Here is a 20,477-nt window from a genome sequence, read left to right as displayed (position 1 = left end):
ATTTGTTCAAATTTATCTTATATCCTGAAAACTTGCCATACTGAGCAATTGTGTCTAAAATGGGAGGGAGGGATATCTCAGGGTTGGGTATGTAGAGCAAGGCATCATCTGCGTAGAGCGAAATCTTGTGCTGCAGGCCGCCTGCAGAAACACCCATAATACTTGGATTGCTCCTTATCAACTCTGTCAGAGGCTCCGCCCCCCAACAAGTAGAGCAGGGGGGGACAGCGAGCACCCTTGTCTTGTGCCCCATCCCAAAGGGAATCTGTCAGAGTTCAGTCCGTTAGTAGTCACCATGGCATTTGGACGAGAGTATAGGGACTTAACCTCTTGGGGCTAGGTGGGACGCTAGCGTGCCACCTGTGGTGCACTCCATCAACAGCAGGTGCATTTCAAGAGCGGCAAATTTGAATCCAAATAAATGTCAAAATTCAAATTTTTCAAAAATACAACTATGTTACACCATTTGAAAGATAAACATCTCCTTAATCTAACCACGTTTTACGATTTCAAAAAGGTTTTACGGCGAAAGCATAAATTTAGAGTATGTTAGGACAGTACATTTACAAGAGTTGTGTGTAATGTTTTGTCAAGTCAAAGACAGGGTCACCAAAACCATAAAACCAGCTAAAATGATACACTAACCTTTTACAATCTCCATCAGATGACACTCCTAGGACATTATGTTAGACAATGCATGCATTTTTAGTTCTATCAAGTTCATATTTATATACAAAAACAGCGTTTTACTATGGCATTGATGTTGAGGAAATCGTTTCCCTCCAATAACCGGCAGTCAAGTCAGCGTCACAAATTAAATAATTAAAATTAGAAAACATTGGTAAAATATTATATTGTCATTTAAAGAATTATAGATTTACATCTTTTGAACGCAATCAACTTGCCAGATTTAAAAATAACCTTACTGGGAAATCACACTTTGCAATAATCTGAGCACTGTGCCCAGAAAAATACGCGTTGCGATACAGACTAGACGTCATGTTGGGGAGATCTAAAATCGAAAATACTATGTAAATAATCCATTACCTTTGATTCTCTTCATCAGATGTCACTTCCAGGTATCACAGGTCCATAACGAATGTAGTTTTGTTCAAAAAAGCTCATCATTTATGTCCAAAGATCTCCGTCTCGTTAGCACATGATGTAAGCCAGCCGGACTTCTCGTCATGAACGAGGGGAAAAAATATATTTCCGTTCGTTCAAACATGTCAAACGTTGTATAGCATAAATCATTAGGGCCTTTTTTAACCAGAACATGAATAATATTCAAGGTGGACGAATGCATAGCCTTTTATAACGTATTGGAACGAGGGTACCCAACATGAAGTAGCGCGCCAGGTGTCTAATGGGACATCACCGTTCCATGGCTCTTGTTCGGTCAGATCTCCCTCCAGAAGACTCAAAACACTTTGTAAAGGCTGGTGACATCTAGTGGAAGCAATAGGAAGTGCCAAAATATTCCTAAACCCCTGTGTTTTTCAATGGGATAGGTTTAAAGTCAATACAACACATCAGGTATCCACTTCCTGTCAGAAAATGTCTCAGGGTTTTGCCTGCCAAATGAGTTCTGTTATACTCACAGACACCATTCAAACAGTTTTGGAAACTTTAGAGTGTTTTCTATCCATATATAATAAGTATATGCATATTCTAGTTACTGGGTAGGATTAGTAACCAGATTAAATCGGGTACATTTTTTTTATCCAGACGTGCAAATGCTGCCCCCTAGACCCAACAGGTTAATCCATTTAATAAAGTTTGGGCCCATATTTAACTTTTCTAAGACTGAGAACAGAAAGCTCCACTCTATCCTGTCGAATGCCTCCTCAGCATCCAGTGAAGCCAGCGTTTACTTGATCAATAATATCAAAAAGATGGCGAATGATATCAGAAGAGTACCGGTCTGTAATAAATCCAGTTTGGTCCGCTTTTATTATTTTGGGAAGAAGAGTGGCGAGCAATTTGGTAATTATTTTGTCGTCGAAATCCAACAAGCTTATGGGCTGGAAGGACGAGCAGGATAGAGGGTGCTTGTCTTTTTTGAGCAACACTGTAATGCGAGCTGTTTGCCTAGAGTCTGAGAGAGCTCCATTTTTGCAAAAATCATCCAGCATTTGCATGAAAATAGGGCTAAGCTGGGGCCAAAAAGCTTTGTAGAACTCTGGGGAATCCATCTGGGCCTGGGGACTTATTAGGTGGCATGGAGATAATTTCCTCCAGGACCTCCTCAGGAGTGAAGGGGGAGTTGAGATCTTCTTGGTCAGTCTCTGATAGTTTAGGTAGCGAGATTCACTCTAGGAAGGAATGGAGTTCTGCCGCCGTATGTTTTCTCTCAGAAGTATATAGTTTGTAGTAAAAATCATGAAAAGTTACATTTATCTTTTTGGGGTCATATGTGACCTCGTCCTCTGCCGTTCGGATAGCCATGATTGTACGCTGACTGCTCTTTTTTAAATTGGTAAGCAAGCAATCTACTAGGCCTATTGCTATACTCATGGTATTTCTGTTTAGTAAAGAAAAACTTTTTTTTTTTCTCCCGAGTATAGTCCAAGTTCAGTTTGGCTTTGGCTGCTTTAAGTTGACTCCAGGAGGTGCTGTCTGGGGATTGTTTATGTACTTTTTCACAGTGTTCCAGCTCCCTCTCAATATCTAGCCTGTGTGCTTCCATTGCTTTATTCTTAGAGGAAGCATATGCAATTACATGACCTCAGTGCGGCTTTGGCAGTGTCCCACATTGTGGCCGGAGAAACAGGAGAGTCTTTGTTGTCTTGTGTGTAGTTGTCTAACCATGTAGTTACCAATGTATGGAACGCTTCGTTTGATAACATGGAGGTGTTGAATTTCCAGCTCTTTGACCTCGGAATGTTTTTGCAGAGGTCAAAGCGGAGGTGGACAAAGGCGTGATCTGAAAGTGCTATGGGTCCAATTGTACACGTGGCTGAATTTATGAAAATCTTTTGGATAAAAATGTAATCTATACGGGAGTAGGTGTTACGGACAGAGTAGTATGTATAGTCCATAGATGAGCTATTAGTCTCTCTCCAGATATCTATCAGTCCCATGTCTTTAGTAAGAGAGTTCAACATCTTTGCAGATCTAGGATTTGTGGAGTGGACTTGAGATTTATTTATCCAGGGTTGGGTTGAGGGTACAATTAAAATCTCCAGCCAGCACTCCAAAGGAAACACAATGCTCATTAAACAGGGTTACCATTTTCGACATGAAAGCAGGAGTATCTGTGTTAGGGGTGTATATGTTTAAGATTGTATGGGCTACCAATTACTGTGACCCAGTTATCAAAATAAATCTCCCCTCTGGATCAGATATGTTTTTGTCAATTATGAATGGAACATTCTTATGGATAAGTATGGCTGTACCTCTACTGTTTGATTTGAAAGATGAGAAATACACCTGTCCCAGCCAAGCTCTGCGGAGTTTGGCATGTTCGGCATCACAGAGGTGTATCTCTTGTAATAGAGCAATGTCTGCTTTTTCCTTTTTTAGAGCACATAGTATCTTTTTCCATTTTATTGCATGACCTAGACCATGGCAGTTCCATGTCAATAGATTTAAGGTACTAGTCTACGTCATCGAACAGTAATCGAACTCTAGTGCAAGTCATCTCTGGGTAAAGGTGGATAATAGTTACAGTTGCGATCACATAAAATAAAAATAAATGGTGTACATAAAAGATGGTGTACATCTGAACACCCCAGCCGAGTTCACAAACAACTCGACATATCCCGCAGGATCTATTACCCCCACGCTCAGTCTCAATTCTGCGTTCCGAAAAAAAAAGAAAAAACGGGAACAGTTAGCAACGCACAACGTCTCCCCCTCCCCACCAAAGAAATGCCTCATCCTCTCCGCCCCGCATTGAGTAAGTGACAACGTAGCCCCCGTCCAGACCACATTAAAAAAGAGGGAGAAAATAAAATCAATAGCCCAGCCTACATATACCTCCTCCAAAGGACATAGGGCTAATTGTTTGGACCAAATAAAACAGAAATGTTGGGGCAAATCCTTAAGAGGGATCTATATGATAAGTTGTTTGTTTTTATTAAAACGTCATATCAACAAGAAGGCCATAGGCATAAAATTGACACATTGAGCTTCTCGTTAGGTCTGTAAATGTGTCGTAATCGACAGCCTATAAATGGTGGAGGCCTATGTGAAAATGATAACTACAAATCATTTTTTTAAAAAGGGAAATAAAAGTAGGCTGAAACGTTAGTAGGCTATAAAGCCTATCCCTCTCAGCTAAAATAAAATAAATATAAATTAGATGGCTATAATATGACATTTAGCGGGGCGGGTGGTTCTTTGGATGGCGGCTATAAGTTGTCTTACCTCCTTTAGTAATAACAGTAATCGCTTTTAGACATTGGTCCATTTCTCAGTGACCAGGATTGTCGTTCAAAAAACATTTTGCCTCTTCGAGAGTTTTGAAGTGTCGCAGGGATCCTTGGTAAAGAATCCTGAGCTCGTTTGGGTATTTGAATCCCCTAAGATGCCTCGGTCAATGGAGTATTTCTTCAACTTGAAAAACTCTCGCCGCTTTCGGCGTATTCCAGCTGACAGGTCCTGGTGTAAAGAGAGTTTGGCGTTTCCCACTGTAATGGTGTTGATTTTCTCCTCCTGTACGACTCGTTCCTTGTCGGTGAATCTCAGGAAACGTATGGTGATTGGGCGCGGTGGTTGTCTGGCTGCTGGTGGGGGCCTCAGTGCTCAGTGAGCTCTCTCGAGTTCTATGGGCCTGTCAGTGGACAGGTGGAGCCACTCGGGAAGTTTGTCTTGCAGGTAGCGGATCAGTGGCATGTTTCCCTCTTCTTTTTCGCCCAGATTTAATAGAACACAATTATTCCTTCGCCCCCTGTTTTCCAGGTCCTCTGTTTTCTTTTCCAGATGCTCTTTTTTCTTTTTAACATATGCTATTGTTTCCATGGCGTCTGTCAGTGACTTTTCCATGGATAGGATTCAACCATCAACGCAGGGCGCCTGGATGAGGCAATCTTATTATAGATAACAGGCAAAGCATTTTCCAGGGTTGTCACCTTGACCCCTATCGCACTGAGCTGAGAGTTAATGCCATCTGTTGAATTCTGTACGTTGGGATCTCAGCTCAGAAATGATGTCTTCGACAGAGTGCGAGGTTGGCATTTGCTGGACCTTGGGGGGGACGGGTCCTCTTGCTCCTGGCTAATGGCGCTAGCTTTTCCTGAAGCTAGCTGTTTGTTGGAGGCTTTTTCCGCCGCTAATGCTCGAGTCCGGGTAAAAATGTCACCTGTAGTGTCATCTTTTGTAGTCGCCATGACTTTTTGACTAAAGCTAAAGGAGTTTTAACTTGAAGTGGAGGTAAGATTAAGAATTGGAAACTAATTGTGCGGAGCTCTTAGTTCATGCGGCCATCTCGTTCAAAAGTCACGTGATCCCTGGGTGCCATTTTTGACACAGACACTGTGTAGTACATGTGTAGTGTAATACTTACTGAAGGCTGAACAGGCTGTGGCTCTGTGTTGTCCTGAGATGGGTCACCCTGCGCACCCTCTGTTTTCTCTCTCAGCCTCTGATTCAACTGGGGGGGGAAATGGGATGGTGGAAAGCCACATGTTATAAGTATGTATATTTTGTACTCGCATATAAATTGTGTTATGAAATCATGACTCAGTGACAGAGAGCGAGAGAGAGAACGAGAGAGACAGAGAGTGAGTCTTCCTTGTCCTTACCCTGTTCACCCAGTGGAGCAGGGTGTTCTCCCAGCTGGCTCCTCCAACTCCATCCAGAAGCTCCTCCCCCGCCGCCGCACCGGACATCCTCACTGCGCTCACCATCTCCATGGCGCCCAACGACATCAGGGCATCCATCACCGCCAGGTGGGCACTCTGCACCAATCACAGCAAAGAGAACAGGAAACTGTCAGCATTGGAACAGTCAGGGGAGGTAGCTGCGGGATTGGCTGGCCGGCCACCAAACTCATGACATTTATTACAGCATTATGGCTAATGTAATAATGGTGCACTATGTAGGGAATATGGTGCCATTTGGGACACAGACTCAGACTGCTCTGAGAAAGCATGGTCCATGTTAATGTGGCAGAGCTATTGAGATGAGATCACACCAGGCTGCAATGTGCTCCGGTCAAAAACCACATCCAGCCACTAGGGGACTCCAAGAACCCCAGCTCTGAGTCAGCAGAAAGCGTGGTAGTGATGAGAGGAGAGGAGTAAAGAAGAGAGAGAAAAATTGAAAGAAGAAGTGAGAGCTTGTCTGAGTGAACTTTGGAACATCTGTGCTATCACGATAACAGCCCTTTTTACTCTGTGTACTTTCTCCTCTCTGCCCCTTCACTGTATACTTTCTCTTTCTTCCTCCTCCTCCTTCTAATCATTGTGTGTGTGTGTGTGTGTGTGTGTGTGTGTGTTTCTCCCTCTTTCTCCTCTCTGCTATGAGATATGGCAGCATGACTCATGGATGACAAGTTGCAGGATAAAGTTTGGTTCTGTACAGTGTTGTTCTGTAATCAACTCACTAGGGATGGCTCAGTGAGGGAGCAGCACAAACCCCAGGAATCCTGTGGCACAGTGTGTGTGTGAGTGAGTGAGTGAGAGAGAGAGAGAGCAAAACTATACACTCAAAACCCTGTTCACACCAACACAACCATACAATATAGTGTATCAAATTACACAACATGAAAAAGGGCACAACAATAGCTTCCCTTGACACATCCCTAACTGAAACTGGGGTATTTTCAACCAACCCCCAGTGCAGGGTGCATTGCTTCTCTTCCTCTCCTTCTCTCATAGCCCAAAATCATGATAGTTCCGTTTCTCAAAAGCTAGCTAGAGCCCCAGTACCTTTTCTCATAGCCAAACCTATTAGTACCTTTAGTTCTCATGGCCAAACCAATTACATTGCGCTCTCATGGCAAGAGCCCATTAAAACACACCAACGACATGATCAGCTCACTCAGAGGAGAGCTCCTTATAGCGCCCATAAGAGGGTTAGCTCGTTATCGGTCTACTGCTGCCTCCCTCCATGCTTACCATGGGGCTAGGTCAGGGATGGGCAACTTTGATGGGGTCAGGGTCCAAAAAAGTCTGAACTCATAAGGGGTGCAATTCTACACATTTTTCCATGGGGTGTAGTGAAAATGTTGCAGTTTTAAAACAAGTTTGCTAAAATTCTACACATTTTTGCCATGGGGAGAGAAGATTTTTCAATTTTATAACTCTCTCAATGCAATTCTACTCATTTTGCAACAGGGTGGAGAGAAATGTTTGCAGTTGTTTTATAAACTCAGGAACCTGTCTTTCAAAGATAATTCGTAAAAATCCAAATAACTTCACAGATCTTCATTGTAAAGGGTTTAAACACTGACTCCCATGCTTGTTCAATGAACCATTAACAATTAATGAGCATAAACCTGTGGAACGGTCGTTAAGACACTAACAGCTTACAGATGTGAGGCAATTATGGTCACAGTTATGAAGATTTAGGACACTAAAGAGGCCTTTCTACTGACTCTGAAAACACCAAAAGGAGGATGCCCAGGGTCCCTGCTCATCTGCGTGAACATGCCTTAGGCATGCTGCAAGGAGGCATGAGGACTGCAGATGTGGCCAGGGCAATAAATTGCAATGTCCGTACTGTGAGACGCCAAGACAGCGCTACAGGGAGACAGGATTGACAGCTTCCTCGCAGTGGCAGACCACGTGTAACAACACCTGCACAGGATCGGTACATTCGAAAATAACATCTGCGGGACAGGTACAGGATGGCAACAACAACTGCCTGAGTTACACCAGGAACGCACAATCCCTCCATCAGTAATCAGACTGTCCGCTATTGGCTGAGAGAGGCTGGATTGAGGGCTTGAAGGCCTGTTGTAAAGGCAGGTCCTCACCAGACATCACCGGCAACAACGGTGGGCACAAACCCACCGTCACTGGACCAGACGGGACTGGCAAAAAGTGCTCTTCACAGCATCATCGGACTGAGCTTGTTGTGGTTGTGTCTCACCAGGGGTGATGGTCGGATTCGCGTTTATCGTCAAAGGAATGAGCGTTACACTGAGGCCTGTACTCTGGAGCGGGATCGATTTGGAGGTGGAGGGTCCGTCATGTCTGGGGCAGTGTGTCACAGCATCATCGGACTGAGCTTGTTGTTTTGTCTCACCAGGGGTCATGGTCGGATTCGGTCAAGGAATGAGCGTTACACCGAGGTGGAGGGTCCGTCATGTCTGGGGCAGTGTGTCACAGCATCATCGGACTGAGCTTGTTGTTTTGTCTCACCAGGGGTGATGGTCGGATTCGCGTTTATCGTCAAAGGAATGAGCGTTACACCGAGGCCTGTACTCTGGAGCGGGATCAATTTGGAGGTGGAAGGTCCGTCATGTCTGGGGCAGTGTGTCACAGCATCATCGGACTGAGCTTGTTGTCATTGCAGGCAAACTCAACGCAGTGCGTTACAGGGAAGACATCCTGCTCCCTCACGTGGTACCCTTCCTGCAGGCTCATCCTGACATGACCCTCCAGCATGACATACGGCTCGTTCTGTGCGCGATTTCCTGCAAGACAGTAATGTCAGTGTTCTGCCATGGCCAGCTAAGAGCCCGGATCCCATTGAGCACGTCTGGTACCTGTTGGATCGGAGGGTGAGGGCTAGGGCCATTCCCCCAGAAATGTCCGGGAACTTGCAGGTGCCTTGGTGGAAAAGTGGGGTAACATCTAACAGCAAGAATTGGCAAATCTGGTGCAGTCCATGAGAAGGAGATGCACTGCAGTACTTAATGTAGCTGGTGGCCACACCAGATACTGACTGTTACTTTTGACCCCCCCTTTGTTCAGGGACACATTATTCCATTTCGGTTAGTCACATGTCTATGGCACATGTTCAGTTTATGTCTCAGTTGTTGAATCTTGTTATGTTCATACAAATATTTACACATGTTAAGTTTGCTGAAAATAAACGCAGTTGACAGTGAGAGGACGTTTCTTTTTTTGCTGAGTTTATGATATCTGAATGAGACTAACAAAATCAATTGGGGGCCCCCCCAACCTGTAATTCAACCACGATAACAAGTTTACGTAGCTGGCCGCTAAACTAATTTAGCAATCAAAAAATGTTTAACTGACATAGGCTAATTGACTGACTATAAGTGACTGACATTAGGAAAAACTGCTGATTTTTGGGGGAAATTGACCAGAGGGCCTTCAAAAGGCTGCCAGTTTGGGCAATGCTCTATGTCTACACCTGCACACTGTGACTTGAACATACAGATCAAATTTTATTTGTCACATACACATGGTTATCAGATCTTAATGCGAGTGTAGCGAAATGCTTGTGCTTCTAGTTCCGACCATGCAGCAATAGCTAACAAGTAATCTAACAATTTCACAACAACTACCTTATACACACACACACACACACACACACACACACACACACACACGTGTAAAGGAATGAATAAGAATATGTACATAAAAATATATGGATGAGCGATGGCCGAACGGCTTAGGCAAGATGTAGTAGATGGTATAGAGTACAGTATATACATATGAGATGAGTAACGTTTACATACAGTAGAATGATTTGATATGTTTTCTTACAATTTTTATCCTGTTTTAGCATATAAAAAATGCTTGGAAAGATCAGAGGTTGGACCTAAGCAAGTGTTTAAATACTTCCCTTCACATATAGAAGAAGACATGTTAATTTATAAACATTGTCCAAGAAACCCCAGTAAAATACAAACACTTAATTTCTAAACATTGTCCAAGAAACCCCAGTAAAATATGCCAAAATCACATATGAATACAGACAATGGTTAAAACTAAAAGTCAAACTTTGGTCCACCCTATTCATGTCAAAAGAAGTTATTATGTAAGTGGCATTGTTTAAAGTGGCTAGTGATACATTTATTACATCCAATTTTTAATTATTAAAGTGGCTAGAGATTTGAGTCAGTATGTTGGCAGCAGCCACTCAATGTTAGTGATGGCTGTTTAACAGTCTAATGGCCTTGAGATAGAAGCTTTGATGCACCTGTACTCACCTCGCCTTCTGGGTGATAGCGGGGTGAACAGGCAGTGGCTCGGGTGGTTGTTGTCCTTGATGATCTTTTTGGCCTTCCTGTGACATCGGGTGGTGTAGGTGTCCTGGAGGGTAGGTAGATTACCCCGGTGATGCGTTGTGCAGACCTCACTACCCTCTGGAGAGCCTTACGGTTGTGGGCGGAGCAGTTGCCGTACCAGGCGGTGATACAGCTCGACAGGAGGCTCTCGATTGTGCATCTGTAAAAGTTTGAGTGTTTTTGGTGACAAGCCAAATTTCTTCAGCCTCCTGAGGTTGAGGCGCTGCTGCGCCTCCTTCACCACGCTGTCTGTGTGGGTGGACCATTTCAGTTTGTCCGTGATGTGTATGCCGAGGAACTTAAAACTTTCCACCTCCACTGCTGTCCCTCAATGTGGAATGGGGGGTGCTCCCTCTGCTGTTTCCTGAAGTCCACGATCATCTCCTTTGTTTTGTTGACGTTGAGTGGGGTTATTTTCCTGACACCACACTCTGAAGGCCCTCACCTCCTCCCTGTAGGCCGTCTCATCATTGTTGGTAATCAAGCCTACCACTGTAGTGTCGTCTGCAAACTTGATGATTGAGCTGGAGGTGTGCATGGCCACGCAGTCATGGGTGAACAGGGAGTACAGGAGAGGGCTGAGAAGGCACCCTTGTGGGGCCCCAGTGTTGAGGATCAGCGGGGTGGAGATGTTGTTTCCTACCCTCACCGCCTGGGGGCGGCCCGTCAGGAAGTCCAGGACCCAGTTGCACAGTTTGGAGGGTACTATGGTGTTAAATGCTGAGCTGTAGTCAATGAACAGCATTCTTACATAGGTATTCCTCTTGTCCAGATGGGTTAGGGCAATGTGCAGTGTGATTGCGTCGTCTGTGGACCTATTGGATCTGGGGCGGTAAGCAAATTGGAGTGGGTCTAGGGTGTCAGGTAGGGTGGAGGTGATATGTTCCTTGACTAGTCTCTCAAAGCACTTCATGATGACGGAAGTGAGTGCTACGGTGCGATAGTCATTTCGCTCAGTTACCTTAGCATTCTTGGGAACAGGAACAATGGTGGCCCTCTTGAAGCATGTGGGAACAGCAGACTGCGATAAGGATTGATTGAATACGTCCGTAAACACACAATATAATGTAAATGCTTCCTCTCATACAGTGTTTCCCTTAACATTATAAAAACTAGGGGAAACACTGATCTCTGCCTCTAGGCATTTACCAGTGGGGCTGAGGAGGATTGAGGTAAGAGTATTTATGAACATTCAAATTGGACAAAAACAAACTGAAGCAATAAGGTAATGCCTGCTTACTGTTTGCTGCTCCCATAAGTGTTCTTAATAAATCTTTCAGGGACACAGACGCACACACAACAGGTTCTGAGAAGTCGGCCTATAGAGGTATATGTAACCTCCACTGCTCGCCACCGGTTACTAGAACAGCCTTTGACCCAGTTAGTAAAGTCAAAGATTTGTATAACTAAACCAAGATAGGTTGTCATCTGTCATTTCCAATGGGAACAAATGAGTCATATTGACCAGAACAAGCAAGGAGGTGGGCAGAGCCAAGCATGAGTTAGCGAGATCCTATTGGTGAGTTCTAGCAGACATCTGCATATTTCCGTAAGGGAACACCTACTCTGTGAAGTGCGCGTGTGCAATAACTCTTTTCGCCTTTGCACTCCTAAACAACAAGATTTTTAAAAACCTTTGCAAAGGGTAAAGTCTACAAAACTTAGTCCACTCTTTTCATAACAAATTCTAGTTTTGGGAACAGAAAACTGTATTGAAATCAAATGTTTCATCGATAAGAAAATGTGCAGAATGTCCCCCCCAAAACCATCTCATTCCATCTTCTCTCACAGTTGGCCAGTGGGCTTCCTCTCACTACCATATTTGGTAGTGAGTGGAAACATTAAGGGGATGCTTCACATTTATACATCTGGTGAAATATGTCTCATCGTTCCATCTGTGGTAAAGTCTAGAACTGTTCACAGAAACACAATGCTCTGACCTAATCAAATCAGGGCTGGTGAAGGAGAGTGTAAGTTAGTGAGTCTAGAGGGTTGGATTTAAATAAGTGCTCTTAGGGTTTTCAGTAGGTCTCAAGGACAGATAGAGACAGACCAAAAAACAGACAGCAGGGCAGAGTCAGACACAGAAAGAAACACACAGCTCAGTGTGCAGACAGCCAGGCAGTGTTAGTCTAGCCTGGAAAGCACAGCATTTAGTCTGGTTTACCAGCTTTAGTCCTGCCCCCACAAGTGTTCTTTAATAAACATTTTAGTGTATACTACTCGCCAATGTCCAGTCTCTTGACAACAAGGTAGACGAAATTCGAGCAAGGGTTGCCTTCCAGAGAGACATCAGAGATTGTAACATTCACTGTTTCACAGAAACATGGCTCTCTCGGGATATGTTATCGGAATCGGTCCAGCCACCGGGAACAGGAAGGGCGGGGGTGCATGCTTTATGATGAACAACTCATGGTGTGATCATAACAACACACAGGAACTCAAGTCCTTCTGCTCACCCGACCTAGCACTTCTTACAATCAAATGCAGGCTATTCTATCTACCAAGAGAATTCTCGTCAGTTATAGTCACAGCTGTGTACATCCCCCCCCTCAAGCGAACACCAAGACGGCCCTCAAGGAACTTCACTCGACCATGTAAACTATATACCCGGAGGCTGCATTTATTGTAGCTGGGGATTTTAACAAAGCAAATTTGAGATCAATGTTACCTAAATTTTATCAACATATTGATTGCATGACACGAAGGGCTAATATTCTCAACCACTGCTCCTCTAACTTCCGCGATGCATACAAAGCCATCCTGCTAGTCCTTGCTTATGGGCAGAAACTCAAATAGGACGTACCAGTGACGAGAACCATTCAACGCTGGTCTGACCAATCGGAAGCCACGCTCCAAGATTGTTTTGATCACACGGACTGGAATATGTTCCAGTCAGCCTCAGAGAACGACATTGATCTATACGCTTCCTCGATGAGTGAGTTTATAAATAAGTGCATTGGAGATGTCGTTCCCACTGTGACTGTTAAAACCTACCCTAACCAGAAACAGTGGATGGATGGCGGCATTCGTGAAAAACTGAAAGCGCGAACCACCGCATTTAACCATGAAAAGAGGTCTGGTGATATGGCTGAATATAAACAGTGTAGTTGTTCCCTCCGCAAGGCAATCAAACAAGCGAAATGCCGGTACAGGGAAAAGGTGGAGTCGCAATTCAACAGCTCAGACACGAGAGGGCCTGCAGGGTCTACAGGAAATCACGGACTACAAAAACAAGTCACGGATACCGACGTCACCCTCTCTCCATCTCAGTGGCTGACGTGAGTAAAACATTTAAACACGTTAACCCACACAAGGCTGCTGGCCCAGACGGCATCCCTAGCCGCGTCCTCAGAACATGTGCAGACCAGCTGGCTGGTGTGTTCACGGACATATTCAATCAATCCCTATCCCAGTCTGCTGTCCCCATATGCATCAAGATGGCTACCATTGTTCCTGTACCCAAGAAGGCAAAGATAACTGTACTAAATGACTACCGCCCCGTAGCACTCACTTTTGTCATCATAAAGTGCTTTGAGATGCTAGTCAAATCAAATGTATTTACATTACATTACATTTAAGTCATTTAGCAGACGCTCTTCTCCAGAGCGACTTACAAATTGGTGCATTCACCTTATGATATCCAGTGGAACAACCACTTTACAATAGTGCATCTAAATCTTTTAAGGGGGGGGGGGTTAGAAGGATTACTTTATCCTATCCTAGGTATTCCTTAAAGAGGTGGGGTTTCAGGTGTCTCCGGAAGGTGGTGATTGACTCCGCTGTCCTGGCGTCGTGAGGGAGCTTGTTCCACCATTGGGGTGCCAGAGCAGCGAACAGTTTTGACTGGGCTGAGCGGGAACTGTGCTTCCTCAGAGGTAGGGGGGCCAGCAGGCCAGAGGTGGATGAAATTTATTTTTATTTATATAGCCCTTTTTATATCAGCTGATATCTCAAAGTGCAACACCAAGGTTGTGGGTTCGATTCCAACGGGGGGCCAGTACAAAAAAAAAAAAAAATGTATGAAATGTATGTATTCACTACTGTAAGTCGCTCTGGATAAGAGCGTCTGTTAAATGACTAAAATGTAAAAATGTGTGTTGTGCTCAATGGAGGCAGGGTCACACTATTAGCTTATCTGTGAGCTAAGACATGTCTGTTTGATGTATACGTCTTGTCTGCAGTGTAGTGCAAGGGGAGACTGGCTGAGGGAAGAGACGGAGACAGGGGCTGAGGGGAGAGACAGGGGCTGAGGGGCAATCTGGTAGCACAGTCAGTGCAGGGCCAGGGAGAGAGAGGAAAGACAAGGGCTGAGAGCACTCAGGGTAGCATGGGGATAAAGCTGTCATGATGTCTGCATAGTCTGGGTTGAGCTGGGCTGTCTGAGGGGGGATGGGGATGCCATTTCCAGCCAGCAGCTCTCTCTAATGGGGAGAGAGATTCAGTCACACTTATTCAGTCAGAACACCAGTCCCTGACACTGATGAGTGACTGGAATGGATGTGGAGCTGAGCCATTTGCCATCATGTAGCTGCATTGGCTGCCTTTTCAAGAGTTCAATTTATAACACAAAAAGTAGAGGGAAATGCAGTAAAGCATCCAAAGAGACTCAGACACAGTTCACAAACAAAAGGACCATTAACATAACATTCATGTTAAAATTAGAGAGTCAGAGTGTGGTATTTTGGACAGAGAGAGAAAGAGAGAAGGACTGACAGAGAGGAATGTGAGAGAGGGACAGAATGGGAGGAGGAGGAGACGGAGGCTGGTTTCACAGACGATAGCAAAGGGACATTCGAGAGGTATTAATTCAAGCGACAATACTTATCACGTCGCGAGCGCTACCTCCGAAGGTCACGCTTGACAGTTCCCCCCCTCTTAGCAGGGCAGTGTAAACAATTGTCTCGTTGCGCTCAACACTCCAACAGTATAAAATGGTAATAGCAGAGCAATGTTTTTGAAACGGCTGAAATGTTCCTTATATTTGAGTTTACATTAAATATATTACTTCGTTTTTACCTTAAATTGCCTGTTCCATTCTGAAATTGTCGCAGTAGCAGCTGCCTGCTGAGCCACAAAACTATGGGCGCCCATTCCCACCACCATAAAAAAAAGTATATGTCTACAAAATGTTGCGATATGTAGTTTGACTTGCACAAGTCATCATTTTTGAGATAGATCATACAAATAGAATAAATGTTGTTTCATTTGTACATTGTGTGGTGATTTCGGAGGTGGCACCACAGGTCCCAGAGTGGGGGGGAATTGTTTTCCTGGGCCCAGAGTTGTTCTTAGTCTGGTATTCTAACCTAACCAGGTAAAACTCTGGGTATGACATAGTAATAAATCAGCTGTAAAAAAAAATACAACTATGATAGGACCAGATTTTTTCTTATCAGATCATATGGTTTAAAAAAAACTAATGGAAAAACTCCTGGAGAATGAAAACATTAAAATCCTGTCAAACAAATAATGAGGAGAATAAATGAAAAATAAAACGTTATTTTGTCCCTCTTTTTTTCAACACTTTGTGTCAATATTTTGTATTAAACCTAATTAAAAGTGCTGGGGCAAATACCAGGTTGCCACGGGTTTGCCGGAGGACGTGCTGTGCTGATCTCTGCAACATGGATAGATTGAAATCGCCACACAATGCTACAAATGAAGAAACATAACCTATATGTAAGATCTATATGCATTTTATTTTTGGGTGGCAGGAATGGGCTTCCATATAAAACAGCTCAACAACTCCCCAGTGAATTATTCCAATGTTTTCAATCGCAATTTTCTTTTACCACATGTAGCCTAATGATTTGCATGATATTTATACAAATGAAGCATGGTTTGTTGTAATTTTGTAAGGTAGGCCTACTGTACTTTTATATTCGTATTAGAGGGGTAATCGTTCATTTTGATAATCTAATGTTACTTGATGAAGACATTTTAGCTTTGGCTAGCTTTGTCTTGAAACAAAAATGTAATGAGTGTACAGAAGACAAAATAAACCCTTTAAATTGTCTGCACATGCTTGCGAATTGTTGCGTAAGCAAGAAAGTCAACCAAATCCTCTCGGCTCGTGATATTCCCGTAGCTAATGTGAATTGAAAAGTGCATGTACATATTATGTAAATCAACATTTTGTACAGATAACTCTATTCAGTGAGAATAAGTCCTGAACTGGTGGGGCTGGGACTATTTCACTGTGGTGTAATACAGTGATCATTCAGGAGAGAGTAGACTACAGGGTCATTCACAACAAAAGCGTGGAATGAGAGCAGAGTAAAGAGGAAGAGGTGAGGGGTTGGGGTCACATATTTCCCGTCCTGACCCTGCGAAGCTCGCTAAGCCAAATCACAAGTTCACCTTAATGAGAAAGGAGAGAGAGGTGCAAACCTGGAACATAGGGCACACTCTGCCAGCCAAATCACCATAACAACCAACAATCTGACCCACAATGCTCCTCAGCACCCACAATCCTGGGCGTGGCGGTGGTGCTCTACTCCCTCACCGGCTTAACACCGGGTCACTCTGCTCAGAATCCTCCTGAGCGGACCGGACATAACATATCCTCCAATAATTAAATACTATAATATTAAGCTATATATTAACCTGTCTATAAGGAAGTCATTAATTGCTGCTTTGGGAATACTGCGACGATCATCCATTTCAATAATAACAACAAGAGGAAAACAAACACCAAAGGAGATTAAATCTGATTATATCTGAAATATGACTTAACCCTCTCAACCCCTCCGCCCCAGCCACAGCCCCCATGAAATCCAGGGTTAGACAGAGGGACAAACAGAAGGACCAAACAGCCAGCCAGGTCTGGGGGATATGTGGGGTTGGTGGGTGGGGAGTGCTCTTGGGGTCGGTGTGGGGATCAGTCGGGGGTGCAGCGCGGCAGGGTTGGGTGGAGCTGGTGCGCTACCCAGCACCCCTCCGACAGCACATGGCTCTCTGAATATTGACATGTCAAGTTAGATACTAAATACTGAAGCAGCAGCAAAACCACAACAATCTGTGCTGTTCCAGCTTTTTACAACCCTCCCATCTGGAAAACACTGTTGCGCCCCCCCCCAACAAAAAACACATTACAAGATCAATGTTGCGATCCCTGGCAGCTTTCCTTTGTTGACTCTTCTCTGTAACAAACAAAAGAAAAGAAAAACTAAAATGTTCTTTCTCCCCTTGGCAGGCCTAGGAGGTCCCGTGACGGGCCAAATGATGTTCAGCAGCATTCCGTCTTTGTCCCAAATCGCACCCTATCTCCTATATAGAGCACATCTTTTGACCAGAGCCCTATGGGTGCACTACTGAGGCCTGGTCAAAAGTAGTACACTAAATAGGGAATAGGGTACCATTTGGTAAACAGCCTGTGCCACTTCTAATACCTACTGAGCTCGAGACGGATGCTATCTTGAGCGAAAACTTGCGTACCCAGCAGTATGACTTAAATCAACGTGTCAGCGACTCACTAACCAAAACCAAACATAGACACAGGCAGGGATTTCTGGAACAGGGCTATCCTGTGACCCCCCCCCCACTGCTCCCCCAAAGTACATTTCATGCCTTTGTCATATGTAGGCTACATAACATTTGAATGAACTTCACTAACTGTAAGTCACTCTGGATAAGAGTGTCTGCTAAATTACCAAAACGTAAATGTAACATAAACAAGGATTCCATTTAAAAACACTTGTCTGACTGATACACAGCAACTACATATGAAATACAGAGTATGGCTATTAGTAATGCATCATCAATATCACGGTGCACAATGATATCCGGGGTCTGTTCAGGAGGGTGCAACGTTACAGAACGCTCAGATAGGATTGTCTGTCAGGTAGAGTTGGGAATCACATCAGCCCTATTCAGTATATTTTTATCTGCAACATTCTGAAATGTTTCAGCTCACTGAATACACCCCTGACGATGATATATAATATATACTGTGTGTGTGGTATGAGTCAGAGCAGGTCAAAAGTAGTGCACTATATAGAGCGGAGGTATTCAACTTCTACCCTACAGGGTCCAGAGCCTGCTGGTTTTCTGTTCTACCGGATAATGAATTGCACCCACCTGGTGTCCCAGGTTTAAAAATCAGTCCCTGATTAGAGGGGAACAATTAAAAAAACAAAGTGGAACTGGCTTTGAGTTCCAGAGTTGAGTTTGATGGGAATAGGGCGCCATTTTGGACACAGGCCCAAGACCAGGTGTAGTATAGCAAGACTGGCTGATCTAGAAGGCTTCAGTGACAGTGCCGTTCGAGGGTGTGGCGCGCTAGAGAAAGTATCCTATTTAGAATATCTATTTAAATGTAGCTTTTTTTTGCCCAAGCTTCATTTAGAGCTGATGATGTAAGCTGTGAGGTTATTGAAAAGAGGCTACCTCCCAAATGACACCCTATTCCTTTCATAGTGCACTACTTTGACCAGGGCCCATAGGAAATAGGGTTCTATTTGGTATTTGGGACATAACCAGAGAGAAGAGTGGTCAATATCACACAGTGAAACAGCTTAAAAAGGCAATACAGATGTTATCTGTAAGTAAACAATAATATATTCTGTTTACACTTGCTGTGTGTGTGCGCGTGTGTCTGGTGTGAAATGTCTAGCTAGTTAGCAGTGCGCGCTAGTAGCGTTTCAAATTGGTGACGTTACTTGCTCTGAGACCTTGAAGTGTTTCCCTTGCTCTGCAAGGGCTGCGGCTTCTGTGGAGCGATAGGTAACGATGTGTCTTGGGAGGCAGTTGTAGATGTGTTCACAGGGTCCCTGGTTCGAGCCCAGGTTAGGGGCAAGGAGAGAGACGGAAACAATACTGATTACGTGTGTGTGCTTTGGTTGCTGTGTGAACATGCTTTGTGTGTGCGTGACTGCATGCATGCGTGTATGACACAGATGAGCTTTAATATAAAGCAGCACACTACAGCAGCAGATTTTCTGTTGCTTCAAAGCTGTTTACTGGCCAAGGCCCACATTGCTCCATCCTCTTAATGCTGTGCGTGCGTGTGGCATGACCCACTTTCCCCCCTGACAGAGCCAGGCAGCGGTGGCCCAGCTCAGACAGCAGCACTGTCCCAAAGCTCAAGCTCAGAGAGCACTACAAGTGCAAGTTGAGTAGCAGCAGTAGCAGCAGCCTAACAGTGACAGCCAAGCAGTGAGTGTCACTATCAGCTCTTGGCCAGCTGAGGCTGAGGCAGCCTCCCAGGTCTGGCGGCATGGCAGCAACACCATCACCAGCGCGGAGCTGAGACAGCAGCAGCTGAGCACAGAACACAGCACACACTGTACTAGCTGACCACAGAACACAGCACAGACAGTACTAGCTGAGCAAAGACAGCACGCACAGCACACTGGAGAACAACTCTCACCTCCACTATTCCATCGGTTCCACTGTGCCAGCCAGGCAAGCTCAATTGATCGCAGCTTAAGTGTTTGAAAGAAAGTCAATACTATTTGAACCTAGGTCTGGATGAGACAGCACAGCACACTTCTCCCCTCACACACCACTGGTCCAATTAGTACAAGGACCTGCAGACAGCGACACCACCAGGTGCCCTGGCCAACAGGTAGAGAGCTCCAGGCAGTTTCGCGAAGAGGCGTGTGCTGCTCAGCATAACATTACACTCTGGTTCTATTTTCAAGAATTGCTCACAGCCGAGAACACTTCATAAAGTGACTCGACAGCCCAGTGTAGCTCCCCTGTCAGGGAGAGTTAGTGGCAGAAACAGGGGCACAGGCAGAGAGGTAGAGGTAGAAGCAGAGAGGCAAAGGCACCAGGCAGAGAAGCAGAGAAAGAGGTGGAGTTAGAGAGAGGCGGAGGCAGGGGTAATGGACACTCTACTTTTCACCTGACTGACTATGAGGGAAACACGCCTGCGAACAGCTACACAGGATCTCCAGAAACAGACTTCAGGGCATTCAAATCACAGAGCCGGTGTCGGTTGGGCTGGTGTCTGCTAGAGGAGTTGGGCTGGCTGGGGGTGAGAACATAGATGTTGTAGTGAAGATTATATACAGTATAGGGGGGGTAATATTGTTAAAGCCACACTGTAAACATTTTCAGAATGTCAAAGTATGCTCATGCAGCCAAAATGTAGCCTTTGACTACAGCACTTCCATGATGTATAATAAGAATTCAATGATGTCTATAGTGCTGAAGAGCTGAGGTTCAACGCAAGTTGGAATTCCATTAATTGTTTACAAAATCTTCTATATCTCATTAAGATATTTTTTTTTTAATCGAGAAGGTATAATATTTAATTAGTTAGACAGTAATGTTACACAGACTCGTTAAATTGGGTCACTGTGAATTCAGAGAA

General features: G+C 44.5%; 1 protein-coding gene across 4 annotated transcripts in view; it reads right to left on the bottom strand.

The window, feature by feature from the left end:
* The window catches only part of LOC106607545 (calmodulin-regulated spectrin-associated protein 3), a 57,421-nt gene that overhangs the window by 15,682 nt on the left and 21,262 nt on the right, over positions 1 to 20,477 (bottom strand). For 3 of the 4 annotated variants that reach the window (XM_014204581.2, XM_014204578.2, XM_014204580.2), the window contains exons 3-4: positions 5,748 to 5,903; positions 5,510 to 5,596 (exon numbers count right to left, since the gene is read on the bottom strand). In XM_014204581.2, coding sequence (XP_014060056.2) covers positions 5,510 to 5,596; positions 5,748 to 5,903 — 243 coding nt within the window. Of the gene's footprint in view, positions 1 to 5,509; positions 5,597 to 5,747; positions 5,904 to 20,006; positions 20,133 to 20,477 lie in introns of all 4 variants that reach the window. The other variant, XM_045720680.1, reaches the window with a different exon arrangement.

Source organism: Salmo salar, chromosome ssa06, assembly GCF_905237065.1.
Source record: "Salmo salar chromosome ssa06, Ssal_v3.1, whole genome shotgun sequence".
Classification (NCBI taxonomy): domain Eukaryota; kingdom Metazoa; phylum Chordata; class Actinopteri; order Salmoniformes; family Salmonidae; genus Salmo; species Salmo salar.
The sequence above is the reverse complement of the archived record's forward strand: the minus strand, read 5'-3'. Positions and strand labels throughout refer to the sequence as shown.